The sequence below is a fragment of the Trachurus japonicus genome, chromosome 16, assembly GCF_045865225.1.
Source record: "Trachurus japonicus isolate A0001 chromosome 16, Traja_1.0".
In the NCBI taxonomy this organism is placed as follows: Eukaryota; Metazoa; Chordata; class Actinopteri; order Carangiformes; family Carangidae; genus Trachurus; species Trachurus japonicus.
The window spans coordinates 11,116,670-11,134,769 of record NC_140922.1 but is presented as its reverse complement, the minus strand read 5'-3'; the positions used below and the strand labels follow the sequence as shown (position 1 = coordinate 11,134,769).

Sequence of the window (18,100 nt, the reverse complement as noted above, 5' to 3'; positions counted from 1 at the left end):
GACTAGCCTACTACTTTTGCATTTTACTGCTATCTACTAGGAATTTAATATCACTATTGTTTATTAACTAATAAAAACATAAACATTCAAATCAAGTTAATTAATCTAAAACAATAGGCTATTCAGTTTGTAAAACAATATTAATTAATTGTTTGTAAAACAATATTAATATTGTTTTAGGTTAGCTGATTTGAATGTTTATATTAAAATGTAAAACGTGACGTTTGTTGTGTATTATGTAGATTTTATGTTGCTCCCACTGCATGGAAACAACACTGCTTACAGTTTTGGATCAGTATTTTTTTTCTGGTGCGTCCTGCTAAAACAATCTCACAAATTAACTTTTTTTTAATAAGTGCGCGGTTCAGCCTGCTCTGCTTTCCTACGTAAACTAAATCCGCTATTACATTACACGGCGCAACTTTTCAGCTGCTCCTCGGCTCCCACCAACCAACAGCCTATTTTAGCCAAGTCGTCGCCATTTTATTAAGCGTCTAAATAGCCCTCCCCAATCGCCTATTATGAACCGCAATGAGATCCTGTGCTGTATTCACCGTTTTATCCCCTCCTCTGGCCACATGAAAATGGCCACGCAGTTGCATTCCCGCACATCCACCAACCCCTCTGCTCCGTCAGCCTGTAACCACTGTAGCGCGCGCGCACGCACGCACACACACGCACACGCACACACACACACACACACACACACACACACACACACACACACACACACACACACACACACACACACACACACACACACACACACACACACACAGTGCTGCAGCCTTCAGCTTTCAGCCCTGACACGTTAACAGCCTGTGCGCATATACGGAGAGAGCACGATCCGAGCCATTATCACAGGCGGGAGCGATGTAACTTTCCCCGAGAGAAGTGGCGAAATAGCAGCTCCGGCAGCGTAACCAGTCCGCCACCTAGCTGCGGAGACGCGCCGACGGAGATCTGTCGACTGTATGATTATGAAAACACCCGCGCCAATGTTGTTGCACAGTAGGCTCCGCGCTCCGATGGCACCGAAACTCGGTTTTAGGAGGTGTTTTAACCTCCGCTGGCCTTAGTTATGTAATCAAAGCAACATCTAATGCACCAAAAGCTGTGGATCGCTGTCGGTGCGAAGAGGAGAGCAGGACAGCAACACCTTAACCTCCTGGCTGCCTGAAACGCAGTTGGCTCCGGGACGCGCTCTCGGGTAAGTAGCCTACGTAGCCTTATTAGAGATTGTCATGGCAGTCTGTATTAATGTGTGCAGGCCTGTCATCATCGGGCCAGCTCAAAGCGCACAGTTAGGTTATACGGGGAATTTGTGCATCCGCTTTGCGCTAATTTTATCCCTTGTTGCTGAGTGTGTTTGCCCCTGTGTTCTCCGTGCATGGTGATATTTCTTATTTCAGTGTTGCTGACACCAGCAGAAGGGCTAGCAGAGGACAGACAGGAGAGAGAAGGGGGGGGGGAGAAAAAAAAAGAAAAAAAGAAGGTGGCTCGGGACTAATCCACAAGCACATTCGTGCTACGTAGCCCCTCTCCCTCCCCTCCCACCCCCACCGACACCACTTCCATGTTGAGTTTCAGTGTGCAGCTGTGCATGTTTTTATTTTCACTGATTGTTATTAAATGTGCGATTCATTTCTATTCCCCGAGACGCGGGAGTGACGACAACAACAGCACGTGCATGTGTGTATCATTTGTAAGTGCGACAGCAGCAGGCGGAGAGTGATTTTCAAGAGGTGCGCAAAGTCATTATGGAAGAAGGAAGCTCCTGTTGACGTCCTCAGTAAAGCAGCGATAGGTTGCTCCAGTGCGGTAACACCCCCACTGCCCGTACTGTATCTACAGTAGCAACATCAGTCAGCCTACGCAGCTGCGACCTGGGTACACAATGTACGACCAACACACTTCTAATACACTAACTAATGTGTGTGTGTGTGTGTGTGTGTGTGAGGGAGAGGAGGAGGAGGAGGAGGAGGGGAGTCTCACGTGAGAAACTTCCCCCTGTGAGAAGTTGAGGCTGCACCTATAGGCTGTGTGAGCCTCCATGGTGCTCAGTGTGTGTGTGTGTGTGTGTGTGTGTGTGTGTGTGTGTGTGTGTGTGTGTGTGAGATGCCATCACAACAGCACCCTAATTTCCTAAGGGAGGTGGAGGTGGGGGGGTTGGGGGTGGGGGGCAGGGCTGCTGTTGCTCCTGCTGTTGTCAGGCAGATGATGACAGTGGTGTTGTAGTTATTGATGATCACACCGTCATGGGATGGTGATGATGATGATGGCTTTGGAAATATGGTGGGCCATTATCTTGATTTAATCGTCGCCTCAGCGCTGCCGAGGAACCACACCGACTCCGGTGTCAAGTCCACCCATCATCCTGTCACTGGGAATAGCTTCTGGTCTAATGTTAGAATAATTTTGAGTTATGTTTGAGAGGTATAGCTCGGTAGAGTATAAAAAGCTATTAGTATGCACTTTGACTGGTGTTGAATGGATTTGCCCTTTTAAGTTTGAAAACCTGCCACTCATAGTCTCCTCTTATAGTCTCTTTTGCACAACACGATTGTGACCTGGAGGACTCCGGCTCCTCCTCCACACCTGGATCCTCTTCACTTTGCTCTCTCCTCAGGCTTCTGGACTTGAGGTTTCAGTAAAAAAAAAAAAAAAGTGGCTGCTGTTATTTAAGAAGACCACTGTCCATCTCTGCGCTCATTTTATTTTATTGTAAGGAGGTTTGGCCTTGGAAATGCTTTCCAATACGGTTACATAAGAGCAGTTACTGGAACAGATGTTGATTTGAGCTCAGTATGATTCAAGGAAAGGGTTTGGGTGTGGAGGGAACGAGAGGCACGAGAGATAGCCCACTGAGCTCTTAAATGAAAACATTATCTGAGATGCTCTTGTAAGTTTAAGAGGGCAGCTCAGTGTGTTGAGGGACAGACAAGCTATTTCATAAGAGGCTCTCAGGAGAGATCTGCAAGAATGCTTGGCAGGGTGTGTTTTATTAGAAAATGGATGAGTGTCTCCCTTAATGAGAGACTGTAATGAAGGAAGCGTGACAGAAGATGCTGCTTCCCTTTGAAACGTCAGACTAGAAAACTGGGCGCGAGTGAGGGTGAAAGTTTCCCTGGTGGAGAGGGGAATGTTATTTTAGGGTGTGTTACTTTGCTGTAATGTCACATTAAAAGTCCATTTACAATGGGGTCAATGAAAAGCTTACTTGACTTAGAGGAAGCAATGGGAGGAGGAGGAATTTGCACTCCTTTCCAAAAATAAGTTTTACCCTTTCCTACGGATTTGTGTTACCACTACTGAAAGGGGAGGAGGGGAACGGTCGGACCGTGAATGGAGGGATTTAAGTTGGAGAGGAGAAAAAGAACGAAGTGGAGGAGGAAATATGGTTCTGATTAACATGGATACAGTGTATGAGTTGACCATTTTACTGTGTGGTCTACACACACAGAGGGAGAGGGAGAGAGCGAGAGAGGGAGAGAGAGTGGATGGGACTAATAGAGAATGCATGCAAAAGCTTTCTGCCAAACATGAAAAGGGGAGTTTCGGAGAGAAAAGAAAGTACAGCAGAGGGAAGGGTGGGAGGAGAAGTGCTTGTGGGAGTAGCTGAGAACAGAAGGCGCAAAGACAGTGGGGAGAGGAGGGGAGGAGACTGGATCAAGTGTTTGAATTAGTCAGGAGCTGATTGATTGATATATTGATTTTGGGGAAGCGGAGGCCGAGTAAGGATTAGGGCTCGAGTAGAACTGTAGAGGCTTAAGGAGTCTGTCGGCGTCTGCTGTTATTTACAGATTTGATTGGAGAAAACTAGCTGATGGCGTCTTTGAAGAACGTGAGTACGTCTTTTCTTCCCGTCAGTGCCGACATTCTGGGAATCAGCAGCGTCGATTGGCCCCATGGGCTTTCTGTAGGATGAGATCATCTCTGTGGACACAGAGTTTAGCACCTCTCTACAGCTGCCTGCAGGAAGGGGACTTTCCCCCTCAATTCCTGTACTGCTACTATTCAACATCTGAGCTCACTGAAATGACTAATCACTGCTCTCTCTATCTTTCTGTCTGTCTGTCTGTCTTTCCTTTCCCTCTCTCTCTTTTTCTCTCTCTCTCTCTGCCTCAATCTTCCTCCCTCTCAGTTCGAGCCTGAAAGAGAAGAGAGAGACCTTCGCTGGATGAAGGCACCCAGCTGTGCTTGGACTGTTAGAGGATATTCTTTTGGAAATCTCCTGACCTACACCTGCATTCGTCTCTTTGCCCTTGACTGCGCTAACCCCACTGGGTACACTGGGAAGTGTTGAGACTGGGAACCCCACAGCATCCTGCTCCTCCCCCTGACTCCTCTGATGGACCAGAGAGTGAAGGGGGGAACCCCTCCGGCCACAAACTCCACTCTGGACCCCACCTCTGCACCCGAGGACTCTGAGCAGGACCAAGTGACAGAGAAAAAGAGAAGAGGTGAGGGGGAGAATGGAGACGTAGGGAAAAAGGAGGAGGAGAAAAGAGGAGCCGGGAGGAAGAGGGAAGGAGACAAGGGGGCAGTGCTGGAGCTGCTCATCGAGGGGCGCTGTGGAAGCGCAGGGCAGCAGCAGCTTCAGATCTCTGGCAGAGAGACCAGCTGCCCCGAGGGGAATGTACGACTCCGGATTGGTCTCCAGGCCAAACGCACCAAGAAGCCGCCCAAGATTTTGGAGAGCTACGTCTGCAAGCCCACCATCAGGACCTATCAGAGGCAGGGCAGGGGTGGGGGGCAGCCGAAGGGGGATAGTGACGGAGGAGCGGGGCAGCAGAGTAAAACCAGCGCTACCCCAGAGGAGACAACCAGAGAGCAACGCTCAGGCTTGGATGGTGTCCAGACCACATCCAAACAAACTGCATCTGCTGCCTCACCGCCACTTGCATCATCATCATTATCATCGTCATCATCGTCTTCGTCATCGCAGCCACTGTCGCTATCATCAACATTTACTCCAGCTTCCACCCCAGCCCCAGTCCCTGCCATACCCAGCCAGGGGACGAAGTCTGCCAAACAGGTAAGGACAAGGGCCACTGTCCTTCTCACACATGCACAGATTCCCTTGATATGCCACCTGCTAGTTGAATTCAGCATGAAATGATAAACAATAAGGCGGACAGTGCCTGAAGACGTTTGGTTTTTACAGTTTACCACTAGGCAAGCTTAAGTGGCGCATAATCGTCCAACTTTGTGCTCAGTTGTAATAAGGTCAAATGAGCTATTGTCTCAATGCTGAGGCTTAAGCAGCACATTTAAATAAACAGACCTATAAATAGGACAACAGCACAGCAACCACTTGGAGCTATTACAGACATTGGTCCATCAGTCCTTATGACAATCACCCAAGGGGAAGCTTATTGCTATAGCTGCACAAACGCCACTCGGGCTGCAGCATACCAAAATTACAGGACAAGTATGAAATGTCAAGCCTTCTCATCTGTATTAGTGGCAATTTATAGCTACCAATAGCACAGCTTTCTCTCTCTCTCTTTCTGTCTCTGCCAGGCTCTCTATATCTGTCCCTCTCTTCTATTTTTACATCCCCTCTTTTCTCTACCTGCTCTCATTTATCTTTCACTCCCCCTCTGTCCCTGTCCCACTCCCTTCCTCCCTGTTTCTCTGCCTTTGTATTTCTCCTTTCTGTGTCAACCCCATTCCTGTTTCCATCACCTCACCCTCTCCTTCTCCTCAGTATGCCCTCCTTTCTCTGCCTGATTGAGTCATTTTGTCCTCACTCTCTCTTTTAATGGGCAGACAAAAACAAAAGCATTTCAGTTATTGTCCTTCAGTGTTTTCTACAGCAAACTAATGGATGTCACAGCCTTTGCTGTCTATGACAAGAGATTGCATGTTTGCATTCCTCAGGTTCCTATCAAACTGGCCGATAAGACAGAGGTGAACTCAAATGGCTCATCTGAGAGAGTGAAGAAAGAGAAGCTTCCTAATGTCAATGGCCAGCCTGTTCCTGCAGGACACAAACCCTGCTCATCCACACCAGACCAGACTCCCTCCGCTGCTCCCGCCACACCATGCATCCAGACACTCTCTGCATCAGAGACCAGAAATGAAGGAAACGCCTCCAAGAAACATAATGGTTTGGTCCAGACAGCGAGGCAGAAGGGACTGTCGAATGGGAAAGGCTCTGCTGACGTCCTTGGCACTTCCACCTCCTCAAAAATCAAAGCTGGGAAACACAGCAGTTCCTCCTCTGTTTCATCTGTGGACTCCTCGAGAAGACCTCAAGTCTCCACCAGCTCCCACAAAGAACTTAGCCAGTCCAACAAGAGTAGGTCGGCCTCTCCCTCCTCTCCCTCAGTCACCCCTAAACCACAGTCCTCCCCCTCCGCCGATCGCTCCTCTGCCCAGTCCCAGGATCAGGATCCCTCAATGCAGCCCTCACTAGAGAAAGACAGAGAGAAAGAGAGGAAAGCAAAGAAAGAGAAACGCAAAGACAAAAAGTCAAAGCGAGATAGACTGGAAGCTGAGAGAGCAAAGAGTGAGAGCAGAAAGGAGACAGGCAAGAAGAAGAAAAAGGAGAAAGGGAAGGACGGGAAATCAAAGCATGGTAAAGATAAGGTTGAAAGACATAGAGCTGATGATATTTGGAGGGATGAATTAAAGACTGAAAGAGGAAAGGCTGAGAAAAGGAGGGACAAGCTTAGTCCCGATAGACAAAGAACAGAAGATAATAATGTCAAATGTAGTGAAACAGTTGATAGTGGCAAACTAGATAAAATCTGTAAAGTAGCGAATACAGGCCGAGCAGAGGAGAAAGACAAGACTGAGGACAGTTGCAAGCCAGTTAAACAAGCTGAGCCAGCAACAACAACAGGTGATACCAGTAAATCAAAAGAACAAGACGTCTCGAAACATTCAACTGTGCCTCCAAGCCACCCCTCCTCTTCTGCCCCTCCCTCTGTGCCCACTCCCTCTGCCCGTGCCCCTGTTTCTCCCCCTTCTTCCCCCCTAGAGCAAGACAGCCGACCGCTCAAGAAACGTAAAGCCAGACGGCCCAGCTGGACCAAGCTGGTGCACCGGGCTCAGAGGGTGGAAAATCAGGAAGCCCCTTCAGATTCCCAACATAATCCTTTACTGAGTTTCCCCCAGAACCCCAAGACGTCCCTTCCTGCCAAGGCCACTGCTCAGCTGACCGATGAGTCACACCCAACTCCGTCTAGCTCCTTAACCAGCAGCTCTTCTCCTCACTCTTCTGCAGGCAAACCTCAGTCCCCAAAGCAGAGTCACCCAACAATAGACCCGAGCCCCCCTGCATCCAGATGCCCCGTAACCCCTGCCCGAAAGAGGGGCCGTCCTAAATCCCACAGCTCTAGCTTAGAAGAGCCTCCCTCAAGACTTTCACCGAAGGCTATACCAGCTGAGGTGCCTCCTCTGGGGTGTAACGGGATTCAGAAAGCCCCTGTATTGGAGCCAAGTCCAATACTGCAGTGTGCCGCTCCATCTAAATCCAGCCCCAAGAAGCGTGGCCGTCCTCCCAAACGACCCCTCCCCGAGGACCAGAGTGGAGATGCACTGAATCACAATGATGATACAGACAGGAGTAAAGATTTTCACCCTCCTGAAAAGGGGAACAGGCAGCTAAAGATCAGGCGGCTGATTAATGAGATGAAGAAAAGAAAGAAGAGGAGACTTCACAAGGTAATGCTGTCTGGGTATGTCGGAGAGGAGGCAAGGGGAGGCGAGGCAGCAGATGGCGAGACCTCTCTGAGAATGTGTAAATCAATAGAGGCTACAACAGTACACACACTCTCAGCCCTGTCCTCGTCCTTTGGGAGTAAGCTGGGCCCTCAGATCAATGTGAGTAAGAGAGGCACCATCTACATGGGGAAGAGGCGAGGACGCAAGCCTAAAGTCCAAACGGCTAACCTGAACTCCAACTCCCAGAACCCCACTCAGTCGTCGTCTCTGTTCACCAATCCCTCTGAAACTTCTCTCTTCTTGTCCGCTCAGCCCCAGCCTCCTCCCTCTCACCCCTTTCCCTCTCCGTCTCTTACCCACTCCAGTGGGGCCCAGAGCCCTTACAGTGAGGGCAGCCTCACAGAACCACAGTCATCGTCCTCCTTACTTTTCCCTCACCCCTTCTCCCTCCCTTCGCCGTCATCCTCCTGTACCTCCCCGCGTCCTCCCTCCTCATCCTCCCTCTCTCCCTTTGTGAAGAAGAGCTGTCCATGTCAGGGGAGGCATCACTTCCCATTTCACCAGTCGTCATGTAAGCTCGCCTGTCCCACCCCTCCGCTGCATCACACGCCTGGCTCCCCTGGCCACTTGAAAGAGGCCACCCCCTCCCCGAGGAGTGAGTCTCACAGCGAAGAAACGCTGCCCAGCGACAGTGGCATTGGAACGGATAACAACAGCGTTTCGGAGAGAGGGGAGATGAGGGGAGCTCGAGGCATTCTCAGGTTGGGTCAGGGGTCGGGGATGATGCACGGGGGTCAAAGACACCCCCCCTCTCTTGTGGACCGTCCCTCTCCTGTCTCCTCACCCCCCTCTCATATTCCCAGACACGCTAACCCAATCAGCAAGTCAAGTCCTGTGGAGCGGCACCGAGACAGACACCGGCACAGGCGGAGGGATTACGACTGCTCGTCTTCATGCACTTGCCTGTGCCCCTGCCCCTGCCCGGGACACAATACGTGCACTCATTCGGACTATTATCCATGCCTTGGGCACAATGCACTGAAGAGACAGAAAAATAAACATAAGAAGAAGCACCAGCAGCTGCACATGCAGGATCCAGAGTTCCTGGCCGAACTAGAAGATCTGATCGGCCAGTTCAGCGAGGTCCATATCGGGCGGCGAAGTTGGGTGAGGACTGGACTGGGACAGGGCTTTGACGGGAGTGGGAATGCTCCTGGAGGAAGGCGCCATCACCCCTCCTCCCATTCTCTCCGCTCTAATATCTTCAGGATCAACCTGAATGGGTTCTACTCGCCTCACCCTTCGTCTTACCCCGCTAATCCCTCCTTCTCCCCCCAGCCTTTCTACCCCTGCCAGCCAGTGCATTGTAACAGGAAGCCGGACCGCAGACAGTGTGGCTGCCCGTCAAAGTTCCAAGAGACCATTGAAAATATGGGCTTTTACAGCAGCTATCCCCCAGCCACAACACTTTACCACCACCTCCCCAGCTCCTACCCCCTTCCATCTCCTCACCAGTATGCGCCCCATCAGCCCCACCATGCCCACTTCCTCCTCAACCCTGCCAGATTCCACAGGCGCAGGAGCAGGTTGCTGAGAGAGGGCACTTTGGGAGGAGAGGTGGAGGGAGATATGGGAGGAGGCAGCGGAGGAGGCCCACATCTCAGCTCAGGGTTCACATCCAGCCTCTCCTGTGGCTGTGGGAGGAGCGAACACAAACACAAACATAAACACCGGCACCGGCACTGCGAGAGGGACATGGATGACGAGGAGGAGCTGCACGAGGACGAGGACGAAGACGGCATGGAGAGAGAGGGGTTGGCCGGTTCAAAGCCGAGGACTGGGTTCATTCTGGGGCAAGGAGAAGGAGGAAGGAAGGGGACAAGAGGAATGGGGAGCATGCTGTCCAAAGAATCGCCCTGGTTATGTGAGAACGGAAACGATTCCTTCTCGTCCGCAGCTGCCGCGGCATCGTCATCCTCGGCGGAGAGGTACAAACACTCCTCTCTCACCTCTGTGGGGCTGGGCTCCTCTCACCTGTCGTCATTCGGAGGAGGCTGGGGAGGCCTGGGCCAGAGCTGGATGAAATTCGGGGGTCTCGGGGGGTCAGGATTTGGAAACTCAAACTCCAGCTGGAGAAGCTTCAGCGGGGAGCAACGTGCAGGCAGGCTGATCGCGTCAGACGGAGAGGACGAAGACGGCGAGGACGATCAAGAGTCACACCTGTACAGGGCGTCTCCCTCCCCGACACACACCAACCTGTTCACATCCGCTGCCATGGCAACAGGTGGGAGGGGTTCAAGGAGCGGATTGGCCAGTAGGAACTCAGGAAGTGAAGAGAGGTCATGGAGGAGAGATGAGCCGGCTTGGAGAGAGAGGAGAGAAGCAGGTGAGGATGCTCCAAACTATTTCATTAATAGATATGTGAATGAATAGATCAGTGACATGTCTGTGCTTCTGTTTGATGACTCACAATGAGGTAATGTTAGCATTAGAGCTAAAGCTGGTGCAGATACTTGGACAGAGAAGCAGTGTTTGTGTTTCACTGACTGGAAGTGAATGAGCTGTGAATGCACTGTTGAATTCTGCTTTTTTTTTCATCTCCAGAAATTATCAACATGTCGAATACTGACAGTAATCTAGACACTATGGGAAATCTAACATCAACCGCAATAGAAATACAACAGTAGCAACCAAATAATGACAGCAAGCTGAGTGGGGAGGTTTTATGCCAAGAGCCTCTTTTCACTCGCTGCGTATGACAGATTTTTTATATTTGCACAATGTGGAGACGAGGCTGTGGCACTAAGACTTTGCCCGCTATAGTGAGTGGCAGCGTTGCTTTTTCTCAGGTGTTGTTGAGCCACACATCAAAGCCTGGAGGGTGTCTGAGAGGAAATCAGACTCCGTTCTTTTTATAGCCAATTTCAGACTGCCTGTGCTGTGCAGTGGACGTGCCTGACACACACGCACAAACGCAACCGCTCAGCAACCACTCTCAGTTGGAATTTTTTAAAAAGTGTTATAGCAGGAGGGCATCATCTTGATGGGAATCTGCCAGAAAAATCTTTGAAACCTTTCCCCGTCTGCAGCAAACCACACACTGTTGCAGCCCGGGGCTACCCAGTGAACACAGTCATTAGTTAACCACCAGATTGGCTATTTAAAGCCTGGCCTATCCCTCACTGCTCGCCAACAGGGCCTATTTGACTTGGAAAAATCCAATAAGGAAAGAGTGGTCAGTCTTGTCAGGGACTGTGGAAAATGGAACAAAAAGATAGATGACCTCAGGAGTGATTGATGAAGGAATAGCACTGGGGTCAGGATGGGGGCAAAGAGAACTCATGAGGGGAAAATTTTTGTTTTTGCAAGAAGTGGAATACATTTGCCATCAGTTCATCGTCTAACTAAACACACATGTGTTTTAAAGTACAGCATACTTACAGGGGCAGACACACACACACTTTTCTCTCTCTCTATCTCTGTCTGCTCAGCTCTTCGAGATCATGAGCCACATTAACTGAATGTGCAAAAACAATTTGTGCAAAAGAGTGCATACGTGTGCACGCTCGCGTTAAAAACTATGCATGGCACACAGTGTTTTTGTCCATTCTTGTGGGGTTTTTTCTGCTGCGTGTGTGAGTGCGTACATAAATCACTTGTTAATGCATTTCCCAGAAGTGATCTGGTCAGAGGAAATGTGTCGTGACTCACCTAATCTGTGGGCCATCTGCATGACTCAGCCTAGACTGGCCTCACCTCACACCTCCTGCCGCCTCGATTGCTGATCCACATCTGTCTCATTTCCCCTCCGCCACTTAAACACCCCCACCCCACCCCCTCCGTCCCCCTCAAACCCCCCCCACCCCACCCCTCCCTCTTTTTATTCCAATGACTGCAGGTTTACAAGGTGACTCAAGGAGCCGGGGGCAGCAGAAAAGTGTGCCAGCACCAGACAGCGTGGTGGTCAAAAACAAAAGAAGGCCAGGACGGCCCAGGAAGCACCCACTGCCCTTCACTGCATCCTCCCCCACACACTCATCCGCAGCTCCTTCCATGTCATCGCTCGACCTCTTGCCAGGACGCAGCCAAAGCAGAGAGGGAAGAGAAGTGGGAGGGAGGAAAGACGAGCGAGCGCCAGAGAGAGACGGAGGGGGCGACACAGTGCAGCAGGTGACAGAGCTGGAGCTGCAGGCCAGGAGGAAGAGAGGACGGAAGAGAAAACATGGTGACTCCCCCTGTCATCAGAGGTAAACAAGCACAACTGCATTAAAAAAAAAACAACTAAAAAAAACACCTGAGCTGGTTGATTTGAAAATTCAATACAACCACTCACTATTGCTATATTAACCTATTGTTTTCAGCACTGTGTGCTAAACCAGTGCCTTTTCTTTCTTTCTCTTTTTCCTCTCTATCATTCTATCTCTCTCTTCATGCTTTCCTTTTAGTGTCGCCGTGGATAAACCTGACAGTGACACCCCCCCTGAATGCTTTAGCCAATCGGATGTGGACCAGGCTTCGTCCCAGCCAGTAACCATCCAAAGAGAGGAGAGAGCAGATGGTCCTCCCAGGAAGAAGTTTCTGATGGCCGGTCTTTACTCAGACGATTACAAGACTACAGAGTGAGTTGATAGATTTCATAAACATTTCACAACATTTTTTTTTCAGTTATTGGGTTTTGTGTTTATTTATGTACTTATGTCTTCCAGCCCTCCATCTAATGGCCAGCAGGTTTGCAAAGAGAGTTTGGAGTACACTCCAGGGGAGCACGAGTACACCCTGTTACCTGCTCCCCTACATGTTGGTGAGTATGTCGGAAAACGCAAACACTGCTGCTCACTGCTGTTGCAGCTGTGTCTGTCCAGCTAAACTGCCTGTGTGTCCTCTAGGGAAATACCTGAGGCTGAAGCGGATTCATTTCCAGTTACCATATGACGTTATGTGGCTGTGGCAGAACAACCAGGTATTGTTTTTGCCCCTTGACACAGACGTAGATTTGTGGAGTGTTACAAATATACATGGATGTAATTCTCGCGTTGTTTGATGGCAGCTTCACAGTCAGCCTGCTGTCCCACTGAAGAGGAAGCGGCGTTACTGTGAGTTGCCACTATCAGACGTGTTATCTTCCGCTCTACTTGATGGGTCAAATCAATACCCTCGTACTACATCTAACTGTTTTTCTTTCTCTGTTTCACGCAGGCCGGATGAAGGAGAGGATGGTTTCCTCTCATAAGATAACGGTAAGTTCACGTTGTTTTATGTCTGTCAAGATTGTAACTTTAATAGATAATTATCTGAAACTGTGAAACAAACTTCCTCCGTTTGTTTTTGTTTTATCGTACAGGAAGAGAGCTCTAGTGACATCACCAGCCTGTTCCCTCACCTCGACATGGAGCCTTTGACCAGCAGTGAGAGGTATGGAAAGAATTCACATTTCGAGTCACTGCTGAACTAATGTCACCTAACATTTCTCCCCCCCCCCCCTCCCTGTGTGCTGGGCCAGGAGCTTTGTGGTGAAACACCACGTGTTCCTCGTGAGGAACTGGGAGCTCGTGAGAGACAGACAGATCCGACTGAGGATAGAGAGGGAGAGGGAGAGAGACGCAGAGGGGGAGGAGACGGACTCACAACATCTGTCCTATGATGGAGCCAATGGGGACGACAGCCACATCAAGTCAGGTCCATGAAGCAAGTGTGTGTGTTAGTTTTTGTTTCTGTAGGTGTTTGTGTATGTATACGTGTATGTGGTTGAACTCTACTCTACATTTTTCATTTTTTTTTACTATACATCTGTACAGACTTCCTTTTGTGTCCCGTGTTGGTGTCTTTTACTATATGTCTGCATGCATGTGTATGTGTGTGTGTGTGTGTGTGTGTGTGTGTGTATGTGTGTGTGTGTGCCTGTGATCTGCTCACAGCCCGTCATACTCATATTTGGCTTGTCTCTCTATATCATATTCAGCAGCACAAACTAAGCAGTTTTCCAACCACAGAATTTCAGCCTGCAGAAATGTTTCCCCATTTCTGTCATCCACTGCTGGTGTCCAACAACTCAGCAGGCATCAACTTTCCCCATTAGCAGTGAAACCACACAGTTTCCATCAAAGGCTCCCTGACTGATTGCGGCTAGGAATCAAGGAGAAATAAGGACATTGGCATAATTACAGCTATATCTGTAAAAGAGATGATGTGCTGTTTTTTTCCCTCTTCCACTCACGCCTTCGCTAACATACAGTTTGCCCTCTGACCCTCAGATCAGCATGTGGGGGTGGAGGTGACGGTTATCAGCAGTGACCCCCACCATCAGAGTCAGGACACCTCCAGCTCGCTCACTGCCAGCCCCTGTGTGAGTTAACAACACTGCCCACGTTGAAAAAACAACAAAAATCCCTTAATGAATGCAAATTTCCACAAGGATACAAAATCTGCTTCTGCAATTAGTTGTACATACTTGTTGACCACAGCACACCAAAACCCAGAGCAGAGAAGAGGAGGAGGGAGAGGAAGAAAAACGAGGGGAGGAAGAGGTCTGCAGCAGAGAACAGAGGAGGAGACGGCTCAATGATTTACTTTTGACCCTGCAGCATTCATAAGCTAACAGAGGGAGGTAAGTAGTGCATCGGATACAGAGAGAGGGTTGACTCCGTATTGGTAAAGTAATATGCATTGTTTTACTGATAGTGTCTTGCCTTTATGTAGGTGGGACCACTCTGACAAAGGGACCAGGCCCACCACCGGACAGATGGACACAAACTGATGTCTCAGCCACTGCTATCGACAGCAGTTAGTGCCGCAAAGAAGGAAGCAGAGGATGGAGAAGGGATATGGGGAGAATTATTGAGACTGCAAAATGCAAGAAAGACATCTCACACACTGACAGATGAGTGTGTTGAACCTAGCGCTCTGAAGGGCATCACACCAAGGATGGAACCATGGCAACGCATCTTTTGTCCAAGCGGCGAGGGATGAGAGAGGCAGAGACAGACTGTCCCGGATAAGAGAGAGAGAGAAACAGACCAGCTGAAATGAATTTGCACTAGTGCTGGATGAACAAGCACACTAAAGACTGTATGTATGCTGAGTGGACACACTATAAACGCACACACATACACTTTGATCGCTCTGACTTCAGCACCTTAAGCAAACTGGGAAAGACAGACATCGCGCGGAGATTGAAAGTGGACATATATAGTACTCAGCATTTCGGCTCTGAAGTTTCCGAGAGACAAGGAGCTCACAAGCTGCCCGGGGGAACAAAAAATGTAGCCTGGGCCCCTAAGTAGGTCAAAATTGAACCCTCATTTACTCGTTAGGGTTTCAAAGTCATATTGCACCTTTGGGAAATGACACAAGGAGAAGTGAGCTGGTTAAACTCTGTTGAGACAGTGTTAGGGTTTTTTTTTTCTTCACTTTACCAAGACAGTGTCTGCTATGTACCAGTGAATAGGCAGGGGAGGGGGTGGGCTTAGTGATAGGAATTTTGGCATCGCTGCAAGAGAATTTCTAATGAGGTTTTAAGAAAGAAGTTATTTTTGAAAAAAAAAAGAGAAAAAAGAGCTTGAGAAATGTCTGCTAAAGAAATGGACAAAATATATTCATGATAGGAATGTTTATTGTTGACTATTTTCAGTATTGCTTCCTGGGGAAGGGAGAGAGGGGTAAAAAAAAGTGTTTCTGTTTACTTCAGACTGCCTTTGAGAATGTTTAGCTCTTTGCTTCAGAGCATTGACAATCAGAATGTCCTCGGGGGGAGAAAGGAGAGAGGAAAGGCAATGAAAACTAGAATTGATTCGCCCCAAATGCTCTGTAGAAGTGCCATGTTGTCTTGTGTACGTACCTAAGCGAACTCATGCAGTCTTTAAAAGCAATATCTCTGATAAGGACTATATAAGGACTTCTTTTGTTATGTTGTTGTGTTTTTTGTTTTTTTTTAAGTTGTGAATATTTGAGGATTGGAGGTCATTTTTTCTGTACAGATGCATCGTAGATTGTTCTCATCTTAGGAACATTGGGCTAATCCACCTAGTGGAAGTAACCATAAGCGTTTAGTTTCATGTGAATGTACATAGAGAGAGACCTGTTTTCCTTCTATCAGCAGTAGCGTGTAAAATTAGTACTATACATTACAATATTATTGGGATTATACATAAAGGTTAATAATCAAATCTTTCATTTTACTAAGACGTTTTTAACCAGTTATACAGCTGACCAATATATCAGACATTTCTCCTTAAAATTGACTATGATTGTATATGATTTTTTTCTTTTTTTTTGTAGGATTGCATAATTTGTCTTTTTTTTTTTAGCTGAGTGTACTTTTTTTAATTGGTCAGACAATCAGTGACGGTGAGTTAGTTTTTCCAGTGTTAAATTTCTGCTCTCTTTCAGTAGTGTGGCTTCTAATAACAAGCCAAGAAAGTGCAATTTCTTTGACTGTTTACATACTGTATGTATATTTTTCCTCTTTCCTTTTTTAACTAAGAGCACTACATTATTGCCAGTGGATGATTAACTTTATAGCAAAGGTACATATAAAGAGTTATTTATCTAGTTTGCATGACATGTAACCTTTGCCTGTTGCCTCTGATAATGTGCATCTGTAAAACAAAACATCAAAAACAGTTATAACTCAACGCCATAGAATGTCAGCTCAGACCTTTTGCCTATCCATAATAATAAAAGCATTTTATGTCTACTAGTACTAAATCCTGCAGAGTCTGTGTATCAGTCCACACAACAAGGCCTCCCTCTTGTTGTGTGTGTTTTTACTGCAGTGACGTTAATCAGCTTGAGCTAACAGTGCTATCTAGTGGTGTTAGATTGTATATCTCGCACCGTGTTGTCCTCCATAATGACCCACAATGGAGGACACTATCAAAGAAACACGGTTACAAGATGGGGGAGGGCTGCAGCTCGCTCTGGAGATTTACTCTCCTCTTCCTGTCCTTCACGACGGTCCGAGGGCATCCTTGAATCGTTTTGATCTGAGCAAAGAAAGCGAGACGAGTCTCCTGAAGTATTCCCTCAGCTCTAGCTCAAAAGGGGCCGAATGTTTCATTCGACATCTAGTGTTTTACAGAGAGCTCAATCACCAGTCTTCACTTCCTTTGCAATCTGATACATGCAGGTAGCTTCCTGTCACATTTCAGTCAACAACACATACAGGACGTCTCATTTATGTCAGATATTTTCAGAATTGAATCACCCCTTACTTTTGTTTTTCAGTGGCATCGTATAAACTGCTTATTAAAACTTTATTCCAACAATTATAGGGCAAAAATATGACTCAAACAGTTGAGCAAGACTGGTTTATAATGATGATTTTATTTGGTGTATTTACAAACAAGCACATGCAGGAGGAGGACAGTGACTGACACTAGAGGGGCACTCAACTAAATGCAATAGTAAGACACAGGGGGGAGGTCTACAGGCTACATGACACCAGTGAGAGAAAGAGAGGAGGAGAGGGAGGTACAGTACCCATTGTTACACACACACACATGCAAGTGAAAGTGCAGGAGGTGCAGACACGCGGATGTGCTCACACTCTTCCCTGCTTTCACTGCCTCATATGCTGCCATGTGCACGCTCGTACGCACTTACACACACACACACACACACACACACAAAACCCTAACCCAGATAGATAGAGAGACACTAGATGGGTGAGATAGAGCTATTCCTTTCATAAAACCTCAAGATCAATAAATACTACATCCAATAAATTAACAGCTTTCAAACAAACCCATTTAGAGTTATAATCTCACATTTGGAAAAAATAAATCCACAAACAAAGAAAAAGGCATTAACACAACAGCATGTGTCAACTCATATATTCTGTTTATCTAGACCATATTTCTTGTAAACACCTAGGTATCCATTTGATGGCATTTTATTGTGATCACAAGTTACAAGTCATGAGCACTGGTTTTAACATAATGCTACTGGACTGTTGCCATAGTGACAGTAAGATCATGCTACATGGCATTGACACAATAACATGAAGAAGCTTTGAAGGATGAGCTTTCCCTGATCAATAGCACTGAAAGGTTCCTGCTGAATTCAATGGAGGCTTTTTAGTATCAGGCCTTTTTTTTTTTTCAGACTCTTATTTTCACTTTGAACTACACTGCCCTTCCAAAAGAAAAAAGTCACACACTCTAATATTTCGTTGGACCGCCTTTAGCTTTGATTACGACACGCATTTGCTGTGGCATCGTTTCGATAAGCTTCTGCAATGTCACAACATTTATTTCTGTCCAGAGTTGCATTAATGTTTCAAAGATTCTCATTGGGGTTAAGGTCTGGACTCTGTGGTCACACTGGACCACATGTCTTCCTTGAAGATGATGGTTCCCCACTGTCCTTCCAGTTTGTTAATAATGCATTGGACAGTTCTTAACTCAATTTAGTAGTCTCAGAAATC

The 18,100-nt window shown here is 47.7% G+C and overlaps 1 protein-coding gene across 8 annotated transcripts; it reads left to right on the top strand.

Moving 5' to 3' along the window:
- The first annotated feature begins 775 nt into the window (after positions 1 to 775).
- Positions 776 to 16,380, top strand: LOC146971810 (uncharacterized). 8 transcript variants are annotated; one of them, XR_015037826.1, is made up of 14 exons: positions 776 to 1,210; positions 4,145 to 5,038; positions 5,887 to 10,063; positions 11,576 to 11,924; positions 12,123 to 12,296; positions 12,384 to 12,478; positions 12,564 to 12,637; positions 12,725 to 12,770; positions 12,874 to 12,914; positions 13,019 to 13,089; positions 13,178 to 13,348; positions 13,929 to 14,020; positions 14,139 to 14,281; positions 14,374 to 16,380. XR_015037826.1 is itself a non-coding variant. In XM_085801320.1 (14 exons), exons 2-13 carry the CDS (start codon positions 4,352 to 4,354, stop codon positions 14,265 to 14,267), a joined length of 6,111 nt encoding a protein of 2,036 aa, XP_085657446.1. In that variant the 5' UTR covers positions 776 to 1,210; positions 4,145 to 4,351; the 3' UTR covers positions 14,268 to 14,281; positions 14,374 to 16,380. The 8 variants fall into 8 exon arrangements, 2 of the variants coding, with proteins under 2 accessions (XP_085657446.1, XP_085657447.1); XR_015037827.1 differs by having other exon boundaries at positions 13,178 to 13,366; XR_015037830.1 differs by having other exon boundaries at positions 12,039 to 12,296.
- Positions 16,381 to 18,100: the final 1,720 nt, after the last annotated feature.

Excerpts from the sequence above, each read along its gene's own strand:
- LOC146971810 (XM_085801320.1), top strand. The coding sequence starts at position 4,352 with ATGGACCAGAGAGTGAAGGGGGGAACCCCTCCGGCCACAAACTCCACT. Across the intron at positions 5,039-5,886 it reads GGACGAAGTCTGCCAAACAG|GTTCCTATCAAACTGGCCGA; the intron begins GTAAGGACAAGG and ends TGCATTCCTCAG. Across the intron at positions 12,915-13,018 it reads TTTCCTCTCATAAGATAACG|GAAGAGAGCTCTAGTGACAT; the intron begins GTAAGTTCACGT and ends TTTATCGTACAG.